The following is a 23,774-nucleotide window of genomic DNA, read 5'->3' as shown; positions in this document are numbered from 1 at the left end:
TATTTGTTGTTTTCTATTGATTCCCCTAGACTCTATGCCATTAGGTAAGAAACTATTTCTTACCTAATGAATCACCATAGAATCTTGAAATATATTAGTGTAGTCATACACATAACATCAAAAAAGAAAAATAGATACTCTGGTAGAGCATTTAATATTTCAATTCAATTCTACTTTTAACAGTTGAATGAATGTACTACCTCAAAAATAGCATAATAAAAATAGACGTTCAAATTCTGCTAGAATTTCTAAGAAAGAAAGAGATAAATCATTTTTCATTAAGTGTTATTCATACCCTAGAAAGACAATAAACATTTACAATCATGCCATCTAGGTAGGAGGATATATATCTTAAGATGGATTAAGTATTCAATACCTTAAGACAGATAAATTCAACATTATTTTAGGAAGTGGGGGTATTTCATTTTCATTTAAGTTTTTGCTAAAGAAGTTGTAATTAATATATTAATTCTAGATTTAGTTTTTATTATGATATATATTTTATATATATATGTAAATATGTGAAGTATTACTCAGTCATAAAAAAGAAGGGGATCCTGCCATTTGTGACAACATGGATGGACCCTGAGGGTATTATGCTAAGTGGAATAAATCAGAAAAAGACAAATACTGTATGACCTCACTTATATGTGGAAACTAAAAAAAAAAAAAAAACAAACTCACAGAAACAGGGAACAGATTGGTGGCCGCCAGAAGTGGGAGGTGGGAGGTGGGGGGTGAGGAACTGGGTGAAGGTGGTCAAAAGGTACAAGCTTCCAGTTATAAGACAAGTAAGTTCTGGGAATGAAGGTACAGCATGGCAACTACAGTGAAAAATACTATATTGTATGTTTGAAAGTTGCTAAAAGAGTAGATCTTAAAAGTCCTCAACATAAGAAAAAAAATTGTAACTATATGAGGTGATGTTAACTAAACTTATTGTAGTAGTTATTTTGTAATACATGCATATATCAAGTTATTATGTTGTGCACTTTAAATGAATACAATAGTGCATGTCAATTATATGTCAATAAAACTGGAAAGGGGCTTCCCTGGTGGCACAGTGGTTGAGAGTCCGCTTGCCGATGCAGGGGACGCAGGTTCGTGACCCGGTCCGGAAACACCCAACATGCCGCGGAGCGGCTGGGCCTGTGAGCCATGGCCGCTGAGCCTGTGCGTCCGGAGCCTGTGCTCCGCAACGGGAGAGGCCACAACAGTGAGAGGCCCGCATACAGCAAAAAAAAAAAAAAAAAACTGGAAAAAAATTTGTAGCTAGATATCCCCTACCCAGTTCTTTTATCCATACAGCATCCCTAGTTATTAAACTTTGAAAAGCCTGAGAGGTTGTTTTAACAAACAAGAGGTTGTTTAATAAACAAATGTTTATCAACATTTCCCTTTAAATATGGTAATTTATTATTTAGAATCCATTAGATAAAGATTTTAAATGTCCATTTACCAGAAACAGATTCATTATGCTTACTATGTCTGATTGGCAATTTGATTTTTCCCTCTTTTTTTCTATGATACCTACTTGATACACTGAGAAATGAAAATAAAGAAATAAAATATTCATGTAAAACCCCTTAATCCTGGAATAATTTTTTAGTTTGAGATGTAAATATTATAAAATTAGAAATAATGTGTGACATTTTGAATATTTTTAAAAATGCTACTGTTTTTATATCATCATTCAAAATGTGGCATTTACCTCATTAAATATTTGCATAAAATATTTTTTTCTTCTAATCTAACTGTTCTTCCACTTTTTGCTGAGGAAGATAGGAGAATACTGGCATGGTGTGATGGATTAAAATTAGAGATAATTCCTTCAGTGTCCTCAAATTTCTCCTTGAAAATGAACAATGCCTTTAATATGGCTCATAAATACCCTCAAAATCTGACTCTACTTATGTCTCCCTTCTCATCACCAACTACTCCCTCCCAGAGATTTCTGTGGTCGATACTAGGCTTTGAATTCTTAGAACATTTTACAATTCTCCTCTCTCTGGGTCGTTATATATGCTGCTCTCTCTTCCTAGCACAATCTTCCCCTGACAAGTTCTTTAGGGCACTTCTTTAGGTTTCCACTTTAATATTGCTTTGTCTAGGAGATTTTCTTTTAGGTCTCATCCATTTTCCTTCGCCAACTTCCTACTCTAGGCCAGCTGTCATTGTTCTTTGCTTCAAGTACTATAGTTTTTTTTGACCAGTCCATGTTCATCCATTTTGACTACTTTCCTGTCTGACTTCCACAGAGTGGTCAGTCATCTTTTTAAAGTTCACATGTACTTACATCACTATCGATCTGAGCTTTCTTAGCCCACTACATGCTTATCATATTTCAATGGCTTCCCAGTGCTCAAAGAATAAAACTCAAATCTCTAATATGCCCCAAATTTCTGCCTCATCTTACAGTAGTTTACGTTCATTCTCTCTTCCTCAACCTTTCTTTAAATCTTGGAATGTGTCTTCTCCTTTCCAATTTAGGATTTGTATGCAATCCATTTCCTTCCAATTCCTGAGTCCACGACATTCCTTCACCTACAAGTCTATAATTACTACTTATTGACATCTCAACTCCTGTTTTTTTCAAATTTGCTTTAATATCCCCCACTGCTGCTGTTGTGTGCTTTGTTATAAGTGCTCATAAAGCACTTTTTTTTCTGTTCTTTTCTTTTCCTTTCTTCGATATCACATAAGTTTGTAATTATAATCTGTTTCTTATGATCATCTGATTAATTTCTATCTACTACGTATATTATAAGATCTCTGAGGGTAGGAACCATGTGTATTTTGTTCAATGTTATTATTTCTAGTGCAGTTATGTATTCAATAAATATTCATTGACAGGATGAGGAAAGGAACTAATGCTACTTGAATATAGCAGCCATTTTATCTCATTTGTAAACATTTTCAATGTTTCTCTTATGAATTAAACACTTTAGAGAGACCATGTGTTCCCTATTAACTGCTCTATTTTATACTCTACATAGCACTGTGCCTATATATATTTTTTTTTAATTAATTAATTTATTTTTTTGGCTGTGTTGGGTCTTTGTTGCGGCGAGCGGGGGCTACTCTTCATTGCGGTGTGCAGGCTTCTCTTTGCAGTGGCTTCTCTTGTTGCAGAGCACGGGCTCTAGGCACACGGGCTCAGTAGTTGCAGCACACGGGCTCAGTAGTTGCAGCACGAAGGCTCAGTAGCTGTGACTCACGGGCTTAGTTGCTCTGCGGCATGTGGGATCGTCCTGGACCAGGGCTCAAACCCGTGTCCCCTGCACTGGCAGGCAGATTCTTAACCACTGCGCCACCAGGGAAGCCCTGTGCCTATATTTTTTTAAATTGTTAAATAAATTAGTGGACAAAGATGCTGGATGAATTAGTAAAATTTAAGGAAAAATAACTTTAATTTTCCTGCTTCATCTTTTTCATCCTACCCTGAACTGAAATTCACTGCTCACAGAACATTCTGAGAACTCTGGTAAAAAGACAAGTAAAATATAGCATCAGTGAGATAGAAATACGCTTCACAAACAATTCTGTAAGGGGCCCTGTTCATCCTGGACATCAGGAACTTGACTCTTAAGTGTGAGAATATCCCTCTACATGACTATCATTGAAGGAGCTATTTTGTTTATGAAGATGATTAGAAGATGATATAAAGAATAACAATCCACATTTGGTCATTAGAACCATATAGCTTTAACCTTCACATATATATTCAAGGCATTATTATTTAAACTAACATTCAAATTTCATAGAAATTCATTCCCCACCTTGCAACTAGAGTGATATTTCCCTAGAATACTTTAAAATCAAAAACTGCTGAAGATCTCTTAACCAATGAGGGTAGAGAAATTAACTTGTGACATTTTGTTTTGCTTAGTATCTACTTTCTCTTCCTCATATCTTTATTTACTTTTAGGCAATTATTTATTCCCACTTCTCTTGTTTTGAAAATATGGTAAATGTGTGCTATTCTTCCAAACACAGAAACAGAGGCTTTTCATCTCATCACATGGGGGCAGCCAGAAGTCAGGCAATTAGGATTGCTTCTTTCCTTCCTCTGTATAAACTCCTTGAAAACAAAAACTACATTTAAAAAAAATCTTTGCATGACCAACACCTGGCATAAGCCTATTAAATAAGAATATCACAACTACTTTCTTAAGCATGTTTTCTGTACCTAGCACTTTACAAAGTCCTTTCTCTTGTATATAAAGTAAGTATCAGATCCCTAGGGAAGTTGGCCTCAGAGAGCTTAGGTAACTTGCCCAAATTCAAGCAACAGCTGATAAAAGGTGCAGCAAGGATTTAAACCTTAGGACACTATTAAGTTATTTTTCCTCAAAAAAAAAGTTTACATTAACTATTAACAAAATAAAAGTAATGTACTATATGTTGTACTTGAACCAAAATTTCTCATAGAGAGAATGCAATGAAAGAACAGAATCTATAATAACTCTTTGTATGGAAAAATTTGTTTTAAATTTTAAACAGTGGATTTAAAATGAACTGTTAGAACTTGAGTCCTTTGTTGTTGGAAGACTTGCTTCACTCTGCTCTGTGAGCAAATGTCAAAAACTATACATAACCTTGAACACGTGAAGGAGAAATTAAATTCCATGTGGATTCAGAGAAAGCCTATGAAAGCTGAAATGAAGGATTGTCAGAGTCACTCTTTCAATAGTGAAAGAGGCAAAATCTATTATCTTTGAGGTAATATTTTAGTAGTGCCAAAAAAAGACAGGGAAGGTTATCTTCAAGTAAAGTCAGATCTTACACTGAACAATAAATCTAAATTAAAATAGAGAACAACTTTAGCAATTAAGTGATGCTCTCTGCATGTAGGTTTACTTTATACTTCTAGTTTTCACATAGTTTTCTTTTTCTTTTTCATTCTTCGAAAGCAAGACCAATAATTCCTCTTAAACTACTGTACTTATTGATTAAAAATCTTTTCTCAAAATTCCTGAATCCAAACTTGTATGGTTTATATAAGAATAATGGCAATGTTCCTCAACATTAGGTAATTTTAATTCTCTTGAATAATGAAATGTTAACTAGAACTGCTCACTCATCATTTCCTTGGCCATTGTGATAACACTGTTTCCATTTTTCATAGTATATAAAAATGGATTTCTGGATTATAAATTATGCTTTTTCTCTGTTTTTGTATATCAGAAGGTAGACCGTTTATCTTTTAGAGTTCTTTATAAAGTCTACTCTATTTTTATTCTTCAGTATAAAACCATTTGAGAAATTTATTTTGACTATAAAGTGTACAAAATTTTTGCACTGTCATTTGTTACAAGATTAATGCACATTAGTCAGCAAAGTATCAAATTTTTACTTTAACAGGAAAACTGAAAAGATTATTTTCTTCATTCAAGTATATTTGAATTTTTTAAAAAGTCAAAATATGTATATGTATGTTATTCTTATTTTGGATTTGATATATTAAATTTGAGTAATACTAGAAATTGAAAATGACTTACGATATCTAAGAGAAAAATAACAACTTGTTCCAGAGGTTAATAAAAATACCTTACGAATATTTGCCCCTTCTCTTTTCTATATATACAAATATAAATTGAGTTTCTATGTTTATGGGAATTACATATTAAAATACATGAATCCTTAAAAATTCATGTATTCAAAAATACATGAATCCTTAAAAATTAATTAATTTATTAATTAATAAAATACATGAATCCTTAAAAATTAATATAAATGTAGCATTAAATCATGCAAAGTTTAATAATCAATGTTGATACACTTCCATTTTAAATAAATACCAAGGTATCCTATATTGGTAACATATCTGTTTAGAAAATTTGTAAATAATTATCTTTGGTAAAATTTTTGATAAATTGTATAAGATACTGCATTTCCCACTCAAAATCAATATTCACATTTAGACTCTATGGTCTGTTCCAGACACATTGACCTTTCCATGGTATTTACCTCTAAAACTCATGACTAGTGAATCCCAGTGTGTTTAAGTCTTAGTCCATCACCTTGAGATGAAGGCCAAATGTCATGCTTCTTCTGAATGATAACTCACTTGACCTACAGGAGTCAACCTATTCTCAAGTAATATTATGTGTTTGAACTACTATTGGGATTTTGATATTTCTGTCTGGATTAAATGAAAGATATATAAAATGTATTTTCTGACTATGAGAGTGTAACTATTTTCCAGAAGATCGAAGTAGATAATTGACTGAAAACCTCTTATTCGATATGAAGACATGAGGCAGCAATGAGAGTGTGCCTGTCAGATCTCCAACTATAGGAAGTATGCTTGACCAAGGTTCCAGTTGCTGTGCTCTGAAGTATATTTCTGTGTTTATATGAAGGTCATGTTCCTAGGGACTGCTTTCAGATAGTGATTAAGAAAAGTGGAGATGCTAAGGTAGGTCCCTTCCTGGGAAACACAGGATATATCTCTGACATCGGACTATGGTTTGACTCCCCAATCATCATGCAGAAACTTACTGAAATGACACATCAGTCACTCAAATGACACAGTAGGCTAGGATGTTTACATATGAGCTGCTCTCCCTGTTCTTCACTTGGGGTCAGAATGCATGTGCTTTAAAGTTCTCCTAGCCTTACCCTGCTTTCTCCTCATTTCTCTCCCATAGGTATTTCCCCTAATAAAATACTTGCTTGTTAAATCTCATCTTGATGTCTAATTATCAGAGGATGAACATGAACTAATACAGCACCTTAGGGGATTAAATTCAAAAGGATTATTAGTATTTTGAAAGATATAAATTAAATACAAAATATTCAACATTTAGAAAAAAATTTCTAGGAAAATAAAGATGAAAAACTTTAAAAGATATTAATATAGAATTGTAATATATATTAAAATAAGTATTAATATATATTGATATATTAAAATGAAGATGAATAAATTGAATAGACTTAATATGTATTAATTTATGTGGAGACAAAAAAGAAAGCCTTGTGATAGTTAAGCATTATTAAATATTATAACAATGTAGAAGAGTCTGCCATATGGATGTATTAAACCAGTATGAGAAACTGGAATTAATATTCTTTCAATTCGGCAACTTCATGGCTACTATCACTTTATCTGTTCCATATTAATGGCAGATATTACCAGGTATGCAGATTTCTCTTTCCCAATAAGCAAAACCCTTATCAAGATACCTGCTCATTATTAATAGGAGAGTATTATTTGTCACACCTGTCTTAAGTAAGAAGTTTAGCTCAGTTTCAATTAAAGGGTAGCAAAATATGTCACCCCACCCCCAAAATAAGCTGCTTTGGTATATGGATTATTTTGAGCAGTAGGTACTTAGAAAACAGCAAATGCAGGGAGAGGCTTTCTCTGAGTTCCCTTATCTACCTAAAGACAAATCCTCCAAAAGGAACTTAGTCATCATGGATTCTCTTTCCAGGAGTTTCATCAACCAGTAAAGACTGACTCTTTTCACAGGAGAGGAGACTAGAAGTGGATAGCACAGCCAGGCAAACTTTCTCCCAAACTATCATACTTTCCATCTATTCCAGGGACCAATTCATCTTTCTTAAAATTATTATTTACTCTCTTCCAAGAGGCCTACATCCTTCCTCGCCATTTCCCATTAAGATGGTATTTAATCCTGTATTCTGAAGCCACCTATTTGTGTTACTCATCACCCTGTGTATCTCTCATGTATACATGAGAGATACATGTTAATAAACTTGTTTGTCTTTCTCTCATTAATCTGTCTTTTATGACAGGGATCTCAGTTAATAAATCTGAAGGGTACAAGAAAAGTTATTTTTCCTCCCCTACATTTACACTACTTGAAATGAGTAAATGCTAAAATTGATGAAGGCTCAGAGAAAAATGCATATAAAATAATTTAGAAGAGTAAATGTACCAATAATAACCTAAGCATGAGGAATGATTTCCCAATATTCATAGCTATCCAAAGATTGAAGGGGTGAGTTTCTCACAACTGTAAGGTTTTTAAAAGAGCATAGTCAACTTTGTGGCAAGGACATTGGAGAAATCACGTATTAAGTTATTAGGCTGAATAAATGGTCTTTATGGTCTGTTTCATCCATTACATGGTATGACTTTGAGAACAGAATTTTATGAGTAAGATTACCTATTTTTCTCTACTTCCAATGAAAATCAAATTGTGAAAAATGGTTTAAATTAAGATATAAGATTGAATATGGATAGAGAGAAACTTCTTAATTGCCTGAATGGTAATAACTCAAAATTTATGATTATTTGTATAAGGTAGGGTCTAATACTTGGACTTATTCATCACAAAAAAAAGAAGTGAAGCCAGCTGGAGATGATTTTTAAGAAGGAAGTGTTGCTTTGACAACCAAAGATAAAGAAATGCCATTAATTCTTTAAGAAATTATTTCAAGGAAAGGGAGGAGAGGGAGAATAAAGAGGGATGATTTGGGGCATGCAGACTCTAAGACACTTAAATTATTGATATGTCTATCTTTGTCAAAAAGAGAAACTGAAAGAATCAAATAAAACAAGAATGATGCAGGAAAATGGAAATTTGTTACACTTTTGAAAATTCTGATTGTATGCATGCTTCCACACAACATGATTGCTTAGTTACAATTATAAAAATAAATATACAGTCTGAACAGTTACATACTTTTCAAAAGTTTTAAGAAGAACTCAGTGTTTTCTGGAAAAAGTAGATGTCCATCTAATGACAAATAGATGATGTCTTGATCCTCCATTTAACCAAATTCAATGACTCAAAGAAAGATTGGTTTGAAAACTTCATGAAATTAACAGAATGAGTCTGTTTTAAGTATTACAACTGCTTGAGGGACCAAAGAGAATCTAGTGCATACTTAAGAATAACTGTAAATCTGGCCATTATAAAAGTAAACATATATCGGTATGGGGCAAATTGCATTCTCATTTTTAGATTCCTCCCACCCTTAAAAAATATTTGAAGTCAGACCATCCAGAAACAACTTCAGTTCACAGGATTTGAGGAAAGACAAAATCAAAATTTTTTCCAACACATAAAAATTATCTCATATTATAAATTATAAACAAGAAAATAATGTGAGAAATTTCTCTTCTAATTCTGATAAGTTAAATTATTTCAATAATACAGTGTGGTCTATAAAATCCTTGAATAATTTTGAAGAATCTTCCTTATTTTTTTTTCAGAGAACCATTAGCAGAAAGTAAGGAACTTTTAAATTAAGAATAGGAAACAGAGGCATAACATAAGTATGTGAAAGAAGGGTTTGACTTTTTGTTATATTTCCACTTTTACATTAATCAGCTAACCTACTAAGTATATGTCATCAAAAATAAAGCTACCATATGATACTACAATCCCACTCCTAGGCATATATCCAGAGAAAACCATAATTCAAAAAGATACAGGCACTCCAATGTTCATAGCAGCACTATTTACAATAGCCAAGACATGGAAGCAACCTAAGTGTCCATCAACAGATGAATGGATAAAGAAGATGTGGTATACGTATATACAATGGGATATTTCTCAGCCATAAAAAAAGAATGAAATAATGCCATTTGCAGCAAAATGGAGGGACCTAGAGATTATCATATTAAGTGAAGTAAGCCAGACAGAGAAAGACAAATATCCTATGATATCACTTATATGTGAAATCTAAAAAAAATGATACAAATGAACTTATATACAGAGCAGAAACAGACCCACAGACATAGAAAATAAACTTATGGTTACCAAAGATGAAAAGGGTGGGGAGGGATAAATTAGGAGTTTGGGATTAACATATACACACTACTATATGTAAAATAGATAGCCAACAAGAATCTACAGAATAGCACAGGGACTATACTCAATATTTTGTAATAACCCATAAAGGAAAAGAATCTGAAAAAGAATGTATACATTTACATATATACACATATATACATATATATTATATAACTGAATCACTTTGCTGTACACCTGAAACTAACACAATTAAAATCAACTATACTTCAATAAAAAATAAAAAAAATAACATAGCTTAAAAACAAACAAAAAATTTAGCTGTCAATCTAATAGGTTTTTCCTTTAGTAAATATTAAACTGTTTACTATGATGTTTATGAATTTCTTATTGCTATTTTTACTTCCATAATTTTAGAAAACATAATTGTTCTACTCCAGCGACCAAGTTATTACCAATAGTTCAACATGTAAATGTTTTTAATTCCATAAAAAGAATAATGAATTTTGTTTCCCTGTCTAGGTAAAACCAGTACATTGGAAAAAGTTTCATCAAATAGTAAATGCCATCTCTCAAGTTTTTTTGATGATCTCCACAAAGCTAGTCTACAGCTCATGACTCTCATTTACACTCTGCCATAATGGTTTCTTTTTCATTTTCTTTTTGCTTTACTTTAGTGATGAAGACAATTACACTTAGGAAAATGGAGAAAGTAGTTAATTGTAACCAAATAGTAAAGCAACAATAGTAAATTATAATTTAACTTTAGCTTGAAGTCCAGTTTGGTTTGGAATATATATTATTAATACTTGATAAGCTTAAATAATTTAGAATAATTTAAAACACCCAAAAATGTTCATATGAGATTTGCTTTGAATTTTAAAAAAGTATTCTTTTACAATTTTAAGAAGAATGTAATCTATTTCACCAATACATATTTAAAAATAAAAATGTTTCTATACTATTACATCATTGGTTCATGTACCCAACATTATATATTCTTAATAGAAACTAAGCGATTTTAAAATGACTTACTGCAATTAAAGTCTATAATTTGTCTAAAATTACATGTTAAATGTGCTAGTTCTCCACAAACACCATTTCCCCTTTTTCCTCAATAATAGAAGTGGAACTAGGACATAGCTGCCTAGCCAGGAGAAGTATTTCTCCACTCTTTTGTGGCTATGTATAAACATTTGCATGGATTTTCAAGATGGGATGGGAGCTGATGTGAAGTTTGCAACTCCTACCTCCCTTGATTTAGGAAATCCCTAGATGTGGATTTCTGCCCCTGCTCCCTTTCTATGGACTGAGATGGCAATAGTTGGTATTATTTTGAAACAGAATGTTACAGATGGAAGACCATAACTTGGCCTGGGTGCCTGAATGACCACATGGAGAAAACTGTAAGAAGAAGAGCTACTGCCAGCCTAAAACACTCACTTCAGACTCTCACATGAGCCAAAAACACATGTATTTTTATCACCGAACTTTAGGGGATTCTTTTTACAGCAGCCCTATCTACCCTAACTAATCTTATTATCCTGAGGTTTAAAGATTTCATGACTGACCATTCTAAAAATAACTGGGCAAGGGGAGGGAGGTCAGGTTCAAAATTCTAAAACAAATGAGTATTTTATCTTTAGGACTCTCTTTAATACTTAGTTATTTGTTGAAAACTAATTTTTTCCTAAGGAATTCAAAAGTCAATATTGGAATGAAGACATTCCTAAGATGTAAAAACCAAATATACCTCAACTTGCAATGCTAGCTATCTTGCATTACTGCTTTCTATTTGTAAACTATAAGCATCCTCCTCCCCACACCGTACAAAGATCGGAAATCTTGCATTATCCTTTTGTGAGTCCCTGAAATTTGATCACGTGAAGTTGAAGTTTTTCCACCAGGAGCAATTCTATAGCGGAGATAAAATTTTATCTCTAGCTTCTTAGGCTTTTTAGGCTGAGCCCAAGTATTAAGCTAACATAAAACAGATTAACAAGAGAAAGCATACACATTCATATAAGTTTCATGTGGCATGGGAGTCCTCATAAAGAAATGAAGACTCAAAGAAATGGTGAAACCTACATACATTTATATTAGGATGAACAAAGAGAGGCAATAGTGGAAACGTAACTAAACTATGTGATGAGGCTAAAGGAAGATATAAATTATTTTATTAAGGTCTGTTTGTATAGAATTATCTTGAGTTTCACTCCCCGTTAAAGAATGTTTCTTTAACGGGGAGTGAAACATCTACTGTTTTTTTAAAGTGCTTTCAGCTCAAAATAAACCTATGCCAAAGTGACATATCTTCGGGTGGCATATTCTGCCATTCTTTAATTCCAACACAAGTCATCATCCTGAAAATCAAGCATTGATAAGATTGTTTAGCGTCTCTGGAAGTTTTATGCATTCAACTGAGGCAGTAAATGAATTTGAAAGAAAAATAAGAGAGGGAAGGGGACTTATGAGGTTAACAACCTTTCTCCCTTCCTCCCTTTCTTCCTTCTTTCTTCTCCTTCTCTTCCTCCTCCTCCTCCTCTTACTTCTTGTTTCTCTCTCTCTTTCTTTTACAGAGGGAAACTGTGTTGCCTTTCACAGCAATTTGAAACACTGCAGGCATTTTGACAAAGATACTGGTTGAACACATAAAAAGAAAATACCAAACATGAACAAAAATATTCTTCACAAATACTGTTTTTAAAATGACAAACTGGGGCTTCCCTGGTGGCGCAGTGATTGAGAGTCCGTCTGCCGATGCAGGGGACACAGGTTCGTGCCCCGGTCCGGGAATATCCCACATGTCGCGAGGCGGCTGGGCCCGTGAGCCATGGCCGCTGAGCCTGCATGTCTGGAGCCTGTGCTCCGCAACGGGAGAGGCCACAACAGTGAGAGGCCTGCGTACCACAAAAAAAAAAAAAAAAAAAAAAAAAAAAATCCAGCAAACTGTATGTCCCACAGCAAAGAATTGGAGTCCACAGATTATCAAGTTAACACAAAAGGAAAGAAAATAGGTAATGGACATAAGGAAGAAAATGACCTTTAACACAGACTGACCAAGAATTCTTATTGTTTTAAATATATTTTACATCTCAATGGTTTACAGATGTGTTGTATAGCATTTTCTTATAATGATATTGCATAATTTAATTTAGTCCTTGAATATTGTCAAGATAGCTTTTTATGAAAGGTGAAACCTTCTTGGTTTAATGTGGTAGATGTTGCCAGGTGCATCAGCCAGTTCTTCCCTCAGTATCTTAGTCACTGCTTCAGCTTAAAATTCTTAGGTTGTTCTTTGAAATTATGAGAAGAATAAAATCCAAACTGTAGAATATGATAAAATGTTCTATTATATGAAATCTTCATTTTTCTTGAGCCTCAATTAATATAATTGTTTAACTTCCAATTTTCTTTAGATAGATGGAAGTAAAATATTCTGTTATTCAATACATTCTCCCATATCCCTTATTTATACTTCTGTATATTCTGATTCTTTGGCATGGAGCATTCTTCCACATTTTTGTGGAGTGGCTCAACTCTATTTTTCCTTCAAGAAACAGCTAAAACTTTGCTGATCATGTTCAGACACAGGTAACTGTGTCTCCAACATGCTTCCTCAGTACTCTGAGCTTCTATTATTGTGTTTTTATAGTGTATTATATTTTTCACATAGTTCTTTGTTTCCAACCCATGGCTGTGAGCCTCTGGAGTGTAATGACTGGCTGCCTTTTAATGCTATGTCCAGAACAAGTAAATAGTAAAATACAGTATATAGTGAGCCTCCTTCAAATATTTGTGAGAAAACTATCTCCAACGGGTTCTAACACTAATAAAAGTACATAATGTTTTAACTTAATTGAGATTAAAAACTCATGAAAGAAAATTCTACTATATTTGCAGAAGAGCATTATAAAACATTCTTTCATTTATATCCAATAATGAAGCAACCATGAACATATAGTGATTTTAGTTTCATTATTTTTTCAGTAAATTCTTCACTTTCTAACATATACACACACACTATGGACTCAACTGTGTTCCCTAAAATTCATATTTTGAGGCCCTAACCCTCAATGGGATGGTATTTGGAGATAGGACCCTTGGGAGGTAATTAGGTTTACATGAGGGCATGAAAGTGGAGCTCTTATCTTGGGATTAATGCCTTTATAAGAAAAGATACCAGAGAGATTGCTTTCTTTCACTTTCCTTTGTGTCAGGTTATAGCGAGAAGGCAGCAGTCTGCAAGTCAGGAAGAGACCTCTCACCAGAACCCGACCATGCTGAAAGCCTGATCTTGGACTTCCAGCCTCCAGAGCTGTGAGAAAATAAATGTCTGTTGTTTAAACCACCTAGTCCTTGAATTTTGTTATGACAGCCTAACCTAAGATGGTATATATACTATCTTTACAGCTATAATATATATTATACACATAAACATAAACTCTCTCTCTTTCTCTCTCTGTCACTCATTATATAGGAAATATCATTTCAGATACACCTCAAAATTAAATGACATAATGTGTCTGGCAGTAACAAGAAACTAAATGTCTACTTTGTACCATTGAGATCATTAATCAGTTGCAATTTAAACCCCCAAACACAATGTTGTATTTTTCAAACCTAGCTTTAAGTATTTTTAAAGGATCCATTATTCATCAAAGGATTACTAAAACTGATATTTTACACTAAATTGTCATTTTAACCATATTAACTTTTAAAATAAATATAATGTTATGTTAATTTAAAAAAGCTTAAACTAGAATTAGAAGCCTGCTTCACTGGAAAATTCATATCAGATCAACTTTGAGAGACCAAAAGAAAAAAAAAGAAACAACAAAATAAAAACCTTCATATGTTACAAAACCTGATAGGAATCAATACCTGTATTCCTCTTGTGTGAAGCGTGGGATTTCTCCAGGATGTAAGACAAGAATTTTCACAGTGGCACTGCTGGACATCACAGGCTCACCATCATCAAAAGCAACAACCACCAACTTAAAAAGTAAAAAAGTATTCAAGTTAAAGATGATTTAAAAGAAGAAAATAAAAGCATCATTTTTCTATGAATGTTTTTAATTATTGGACTGCCTGTTTCCGAAAGGGGGAGCAGTGATCATTTCCTCATTGCCTACCAGGTAGCAGAGACTGTGCTAGGATATTCATAACAATCCCACCAGGTAGATATTATTATTTCCATTTGCCAGGTGAGGAAACTCAAAGAAGTTCAGTTAATAACTCTATGATAAAAAAAAAAAACTACCGGTAAAAGAGGTATATGATACTACATCTCTCCAATTATAAACTCTTTTCTCTTTCACAATCCCACTGGTGCCTACAGTAAAAACATGAAACTTTATAACTGCCAACACTTATTTCAAAAGCATTAAATTCAGTCACGTGGATAGGAAAAGCTAATTAGCTTGCTTATAAAAAGAAATTAATTTTTCCAGTGAATTAATTGTCTGCAAGATTATAGGGCAGAAATACTTCACTCTGGAGGATAAAATTGGAAATCTTTATAGTTTAACACACTTTGATATACACTCTCTTAAAAACAATTAAATTATATAAAATGAAGTTCATACTGTAGAATAGAAAATGTTCAAATGATGCAAACTAAAGAAAAGCTTTAGTCTTAAGATGTAATCTCTATATATTATTAGTAAAATAGCTTTTATAATTGATCATTTTCTTTGGTAACCTCTATTATGTCAAGAAGAATTCTAATGTTTATTTTAAGAAATGTTAAGTTTCAAAACTATGTGTTTCTCTAGATTGTATATAATTTTGGAAGCTGCAGGTGACTAATCTAAACTAATTCAATCTAGATCACGTAACCACAACCAAGGGTCATCCTGAGAGCCACAATCTGCCTTTGGGTTAATACTTTACAAACAGAACAAGTATTTCAAATGGAGATGAAATTAAGTGAGACAGAGTGCTCACTGATATTCACAAGGTTAACTGATGATGGTATTTCCCCAATGTACGGTCAAAGGCTTTATTCCCAGGGACAAAATTTTTTCTAAGTAATTATAGAAAATGGAAACAGTCAAACATTTAATAAAATGGATTATTTATGATAATAGTGAAGGGTAGTATTATTTCAAATTTTCTAAAAGTATAACATATCAAGAGTACATAAACTTGAACCAGCAATTGCCTCTAGGTACTTACTTTGAGAAAAAAAAATAGCAAGTGGCAAATAATATCTGCACAAGGAGTTTCACGACAGCAAAGGTGGTTATAACAAAAATTGGAAATGACTAATTATCCAACAACAGGATATTGGACAAAAAACACCACAATAGTATATTATACAATAGAACATCACACAACCATTTAAATAATAGCATTAATAGTATTTAAATTTTAAAGAGAAGTATGAATAATACAATCATACAATCATGCTATTTTAAAATATATATTTGTAAACTTTTATTTGCAGAGAATGTTATCATAAGGATAGAGATTAAAATGGTAAATTTTAATCTCCAAAATGTGAAATATCAAGTGTTTTTTTTTTCCTTTTACTTAACTGTATTTTCTAAGTGTCTATGCAGTAAAAAATGCATTGTTTTGTAATTTTAAAATACTAAAAAGGAGAAAAATGGGAAGATGTATGGTTATTTGTTAAACCAAACTCTCAATCAAAAGTTAAACATCAAATAGACACCAAAGAGAAAACACTGCACTGACCTTAAAAATTGTTGTAGGTTCTTCATTAAGATTAACTCGAGTTATTACTAATCCAGAATCTTCTTCTACATCAAAAATACTGGCAGGATAAGGAAAATGGACATCATCTACTCTATATCTCACACGACTTGCAGGTAATCCCTAAAATAAAATTATATATTATTTCACAAAATGAAAACAAAGGGTAATGATAATATAAAATTGATTTGTAAAATAAAGTCTTTTAAAAATGAAAAATCATATTTTAACTTTTCATACTTTCAGGTTTAAAATGTAGCAGAATCTTTATTTCTTCAGAATAACAATCTGAATCAGTGAAGTGTCTTTACTACATGTTATTTAAAATCATTTATGTGAAAGAATAAATCAGTGGTTTCCTCGGGTGTCTTCCCTTCCACATTTCTTTAATTATATGAATCTCAGCTTCTTCCTTGAACACGGTGTTTAGTATTTTATATTCTGAGACCATTATAAGTTATTTTCTTTATTATACTTATTTGAACTCTGTGATACTCAGAGAAAATAAAGTGTGGAGGATTGAGGTAAAGTGGAGGAGTGGGTATGGAAGTAAAGGAAACATTATTTACCATCTGTTCTGTGCTGTTTACCAGGATAGGTTTTTTCTTAAATAAATAAATTCTCACAACAATCCTTTAGGATAATATTACTACTAATGTTGATAGTAATAACAGTAAAATAATGATAGTTAACATTTGTTGAAAGCTTATTATGTGTGAGAACCATAATAAAAATGATACATATATAGTCTACCACACATTTTTCAGTTAATGAACTTGAAGCTTATAGGGAGTTTAAAAATGTTGAAATGTCCCAGACATACACCAAGGTAAGTGGGAATAGCAAGCAAAAAATTCATTTTTCAAGAAAAATTAACACTTGATAATTTTGAAAAAGACTATAATGAGAACACTCAAAATTTACTGAACATCCTCACTTATATTAGGGGTAAGATTGGTTTTATTTTTAATTATACAAGGTGACACTTGGGTGGGCACTCTAATCTTTTTAAGTGCTTAAGGTCTGTACATCTCTTAAGTCAGTCCTAGAAGTACAATAAAATAAACACCTCAGACTCAGAGTTAGTATGTGGTTGAGTTTGATCTCAAACCCTAACAGACACTATATTATACCACAAAACTCTTTAGAGAAGAACACCTCTATTTGACATTATTCTGATGTGAGAGAAGCAGGATATTACCCCCATGTTACACCCATAGCCTGAACTGGTTAATTATGCTTTGGGGAAGGATGGTTCTGAGAACATTGTTCTCTGTATTGTTGAGTTTCTTCATGACTGTCCTTAAAAGGAATGTGTTGCTCTGTGTTTTTTCCTGAGTCACATTTGGCCTATAGGACAAATATGTTAGCCTTCAGGACTTGTGTAATTCCCTAATGATTATCTGTAAGTCCAGTCCTTTCATTCATGACACCTCAGTTTATCACTACCTCCTTGAATACTTTATGTAACTCTTTTCACTCTTTTGCCTTTCCTTCTTCCTATCTGGAGGCTCTGGGTCAGACTGCTTGTTCCCAATCTTCTTGGAGTTTCCCAAGGCTCTGTCACAGGCAATTTTGTCTTCTCTACCTCTGCTCAAGTTCCATGCCTTTAAATACCTCTTATTTGTTCATAAATCCTAAATTTAAATTTTTGGCTCTTTTGTCACTAGAGCAAAACTACAGCAAAAACCATTTCAAGAACAAATTTTCAGTTTCTGCTGGCATCAATACCCATTCAGTCTGTAGTACAGTATTAAAATTTTTATGACTATCATGAATCAGTTATCAAGAAACTTAAACTTAGAATATGTCAGTTACACTTAGCATGTTGTCTTTAATAATGCCAAGGTATTAATGATACATTTGGAATTATACCTTTAACTGATAAAAGAGAAAAATGTTTTGGTGTTGCGGAGTGTTATCTTGTAGATGCCTACAACACTTTGCTATCCAGAACATCCTATAATCTTCCTGGAGGATTGTTACAGATAAGATTGTATGTATAAGAACATGTACATTATATTTAGCTATATCAGTAAGCTTTTCATTCTGATTTGTTATTCTACAGATTGCTAGCACATAAAAAAAGTGGCCCTGAGATGACATTGTTAGCCCGCAAAAGACATTTTAATTGTTTCTTCCATCACCCTTGTTATCAAGGCACCACATTTTATTTCATATAACACAACTAAATACCTTGATTTAGATATTCTTTTGAATATATTCAAAAGTTTTTTCCTCTTTCTTTCCCTCCCACCCTCCCTCTCTTCTCCCACCCTCCTCCTCTTCCTCCCTCTATTTTCCCCTTCCTCTCCCTCCTCCTCCCTGTTTCCTTCCCTCCCTTCCTAATTTTCTTTCCAAAGTCTTTAAAAAGATAGTCTTGCTTTTACAGTTAAATAATTAAGCTATGTAATAGGTGAAGGTAACTGGTTTTGGGAAACAGCTTCAATTAACTTGCCTAACATTGTCTCTGGGACATTTACAATATGAATCAGGTCAAATGCATGGTTTTTATAAATTCATAAAAATTAAAATTATTATGGCTTTAATCTGGAAAATAATGTGCAATCCAGATGTATGACACAACTTAAAAAATAATCATCATAAGCTTTATCTCTTAAAATTATTTATCATTAGTATTTATTAAACATTATTTAATATCTGATCATGTTAAAAATTTAATAGATATGATCACAGTATTATACTGTACAAAATTCATTCATTATATTTTAAAAACTAGTCCACTGAGCTTATAAATTATACATTTTGATAATTATGAGATGACATATAAATATTCAAATTACCATTTAGATAATAAAAATTTATGAAATATTTGGTCTTTTATTTTAAATTGTACTAGCAATAGAGTGATCTTTCTTTACTCTTACATATTTCCAATAAGCTGATATTTCTTCCAGTTGAATACATTAGTTAATCATATTTATTTTTTAAAGTAAACTAATCTATAAAAACATACTTAAAATTGAGATGAAATATTTAATCATTACTTTCTACTTCAATTTATGATAATATAGTATATAGATTATATTGTACCTTTACCTATATGTATTTATAAGTGTATTAAGAGGGACATTTTGGACCATCAATAGTGAAAAAAGAGCTATATTTTTACGAAAACAAAGTCAGTCTTTAAAATTTTTATTACTATGGCAATAGACTCCTTTTCTATAGCATTTCCAAATTATCACAAAATCAATCTAATAGCAACACTAAAAGTAGTTTACAAAAATTGCTTTCTTAAAGTTCATACTAAACTAAAAGTAGGCTGTGGTTTAATTTATAAATGATGAGCAAATGACTCCTTGGTGCTGCACTCTGATCAACAAAATTTATTTGTCTTTATTTAGGACCAAAGAAATCTTGGGAGGTCATTAGTTAGCTTCCTATCTTCAGACACTAAAGGCTCTTCCTTTCTGAAACACTTGCTAAAACCAAACCTCATTTTTTCCTCGGCAGTGATGGAACATAGTGTTTTCTTTTTTTCAGGGGAATAAAATTCTTCGTAGTTTTGAAGACCAATGTTTTACCCCTGAGCCTCACTTTATTAAGATAGATATTTCTAATTGTTTTTGTATCATCCTAGGCATTCTTTTCTTGCTTTTATATCTTTTCTCCATGCCCTTTTAACCTACCATAGTTGTTTAGGAAATGTACTCAAACTGTGGATTCAAGAGAATAAAACAAATTACCTGATTGTTCTAGGTCACCATCAAGGAAAAAAATACTTTGATATCCACCTAGTGGAATCCATTTAATTTTATTCCTTAGTTCAATGGTTAAATCACATCTCTTTCTTAGTACAGATATTTTAATCTCATGTGGTAAAATGTATTTTGCCACTTCAGGACATGTAAAATTTCACAAGGAGACTATAAAATGGACTTTGATCCAACACAATTTATGACACATTAGTAGGTAATCCCATAATACATGTAATATCACATAAAAAAAGACTATTTAAGCTATTTTGGAATTTTGCTCTATTTACCTAGACACTATGAAGAGGCATTAACAAAGGCAAGAAATGAAGATAGAATTAACCAAGACATAAATATTAATTTAATAGTAAAGTGATGAAATTGTCTGCAAAGATTCTCATCAGGCAGTGGTGGCAAAAATAGTTTCCTATCATTATGCCTCTTGGAGTCTTTTGATGGCTAAGTACAATGAGTTTCTTCTTTAAATTTTTATGGAAACTGAGGACATGTGAGAAGCATAGCACGACAGCTTTTTTGAAGCCTCCTCATTTTGAAAGATATTTCTATAAATCCAGCTGACCTCATTATTGGAGCAAGCATTACTTCAGATAACCATAATTTTAAAAGATTAATGAGGTGCTGGCACAGGAATCCTTCTTAATGTCAACTTCCATTCACCAAAATATTCTTCAATACTTTCCCTGAATTTTCAAATAAGTGACACACTCACTTTTAGAGGGATATGTTTCCCTAAAGGAAATGTTCAAAACAGAAACATGATATGACTGGCAGCTTAATCATTCAAGGATGCTGAAAACCTTAACTTGACATCAAGTTAAGGTTAATAACTAACCTTAATTTGGTTAATTGAAATTAACCACAATTTAGAACAAATTCCAAAGGACTTTTTGTTTGCCATTAGATAAAAAATATTTAACTCAGTTAAAAAAATAGAATTATAGAACTAAATCATATTTATTTCATATATGGCATATTTTTAAGAGAGAGATGTATAAATTGTATAAAATATTGGCAATTGAAAATTTTACAGATTATTTATCCCCTAACGTTTATCATTTTACTCATGTTTTATAGTACAAAGGTTAATTCATTATATGTGGGATTCATTCATTCATTCATCTATTTGTTTATTCATTCAACACATTAAATGGACACTGCTGAGTCCTGAGAGCACACAGATGAACAAACTCACAGCCTAGTTGAGGAGTTCATCTTATATCACCTCCTTCCTGATAGTCATTAACAATAATTCAGCCTGATTGGCCTTATAAAACACCAAGCTCACTCCTACCTCAGCACTTTTCCATCTGCTGTTTGTTCTTCCTGCAATACTCTTGTATGTGGCTAGTTCCTTCTGGCATCCAGGTCTCAAATGATACCTCTTTTGCCTATACCCACCCATAAACCACTCTGAGTCAAATCTTATTTTATTTTCTTTATAGTATGTATCCTTATGTGAATTTATGTTACATATTTACTTGTCTGTGGGTTTGTAGCCTACCTCTGTTCCTTGACTGCGAGCTCCATTAGAGAAGATACTTATTTTGGCTTGGCATTATTTAAGAGATCAACAATAATTTGTTAAGTAAATACATATAATATAAGCAGTGCTCATGTATATGTGGATCCTGGGCTGGGCTGCCAGGATGAATAACTCTAGGGGGGAATCACATATACAGATATGATGGGAATGGCTGCCTGTGTAACCCCCGGCCTCCCCTGCTAAAACCCCCTGCTAAAAATGTATATATCCTGTGTTCCTGTTTGCAGTGGCTCCATGTATATTTTTTAAGAACAAAGAAGAAAGAAAGATTACATCAGTGACTTTTGTTGGGGAAGAGTTTTCACAAAAGAGATGAAAATAGAACTTATGAAAACAGAGTTCCAAACAAGTAGAAGATTGAAGGAGAATAAATAGTCTTTCAAAAAGATTCTTGAGAAAAGTTTTGGAGAAATAAAACCATGTATCATTAGGAAAGTCCTTCCCTTTTTTTCTAGACTGGCTGAATATTACGTACTATCTCTCTCCTACTTCTCAGCCTCTGTACTTCTAGTCTATGTTACTTTTCTAATTATATCTAATACATTCTGTTGTTACGTCAATCCTTTAAAATAATGACATAATCCTCTGGATTTTTCTAAAAAATTAATCCTCATGTGATCTATATTAATAGGATATAGATGTTTTCTTACACCAACTACACTATACAAGGTGTAAAATCAGAGTTACATAGTGGGTTAAACTAATGTTGAATAAGATTGAGATTTCTGAGTATACATTTGGTAACTGCAAGAATCATAGCTACATAGGTAATTTTCTATATGGTTTAGAGGACCTCTAAGAATTTACTTACCTCAGAATGTGGCTAAATTGTTGGCAAATTTTCAGTTTACTACCCACCAATATATGTTCATAGATACTTATCCATACCTACTCATATTCATCCTTATGATCATAGGCCAATAATTAGAGATAGCGCTTTTGTACTTAGGGCCTCATAATCAGTCAGATGGGGGAGACAGAAGGTACACAGATAAACATAATAAACTCCTAACATTTCTGGCTATAAAGGAGAAACATGAGCATTACCAAATAAAGGTTTGAGAACTAGAGCAAAGACCTTCAGATTTATAGTCAAGTGGACTTTATACCTCACTGTGTAGGTGCTTACATATGAAAATCTTATGTGCTTTAAAATGTATTCGATTTATAAGATTGTTGCAATTGTGTTACATGTGGAGTCCAATCTGGCATGTAATTTGAGTATTAAAATGGCAAACTAATATTTAATTTATGTGTTAAGATTTTGGACAACTTATCTTAAACTCAAAAAGATAAAAGTAGCAGCCCAGCACTTCCTGCAGGTTGAGCAGCCCTTCAGAGTAGCAAGGTGGATTATTTTGTGTATTTATCATCTTACCTGGACGCTTTGACTTGAAAAACTGAGAACAGGAAAGGCACAGCTAATTGGCCGGCCATGAACAACTGAGGAGGCAAACCTACACCTCAAGTCTCTATGATGTCTTTTCAAGGGACTTCCCTGGTGGTGCAGTGCATAAAAATCCGTCTGCCAACAAGTGGGGGACCATGGACACTCAAGGGGACAGGAGGAACCCCCAGCGACCGGCTTGCAGGATTGTGGTTCCCAGGCCAGAGGTCGGGCCCGAGCTCCTGTGGTGGAAGCTCAGAGTCCAAACCGCTGGACTAACGGAGAACCTCACACCCCAGGGAATGTCAACTGGAGTGAGGCCTACTGGAGGTCCAAGACCCAGCTCTATCCAAATGCCCAAAAATTCCAGTGCTGGATGTCTCAGGCCAAACACCAGTAAAACAGGAATACAGCACCACCCAAGAACAACAAAAATTGAAATGACATATAAATTTGTTACAGATGAAGGAGCAAGGTAAAAACTTACAAGACCAAATAAATGAAGACGAAATAGACAACCTACCTGAAAAAGAATTCAGAGTAAGGATAGTAAAGATGATCCAAAATCTCAGAAACAGAATGGAGAAAATACAAAAAACATTTAACAAGGCTCTAGAAGAACTAAAGAGCAAACAAACAGTGATGAACAACAC

General features: G+C 33.0%; 1 protein-coding gene across 7 annotated transcripts in view; it reads right to left on the bottom strand.

Moving 5' to 3' along the window:
• The window catches only part of PCDH15 (protocadherin related 15), a gene marked incomplete at both ends in the record, with an annotated part of 696,762 nt that overhangs the window by 114,141 nt on the left and 558,847 nt on the right, over positions 1-23,774 (bottom strand). For all 7 annotated transcript variants that reach the window (XM_082673500.1, XM_082673497.1, XM_082673498.1 and 4 more), the window contains 2 exons: positions 14,616-14,728; positions 16,434-16,574. In XM_082673500.1, the coding sequence (XP_082529626.1) occupies positions 14,616-14,728; positions 16,434-16,574 (254 nt within the window). The remainder of the gene's footprint in view (positions 1-14,615; positions 14,729-16,433; positions 16,575-23,774) is intronic.

This window comes from Grampus griseus (genome assembly GCF_964374135.1).
Source record: "Grampus griseus genome assembly, chromosome: 16".
In the NCBI taxonomy this organism is placed as follows: Eukaryota; Metazoa; Chordata; class Mammalia; order Artiodactyla; family Delphinidae; genus Grampus; species Grampus griseus.
Note: the sequence above shows the minus strand (reverse complement) of the source record. Positions and strands in the feature narration are given on the sequence as shown.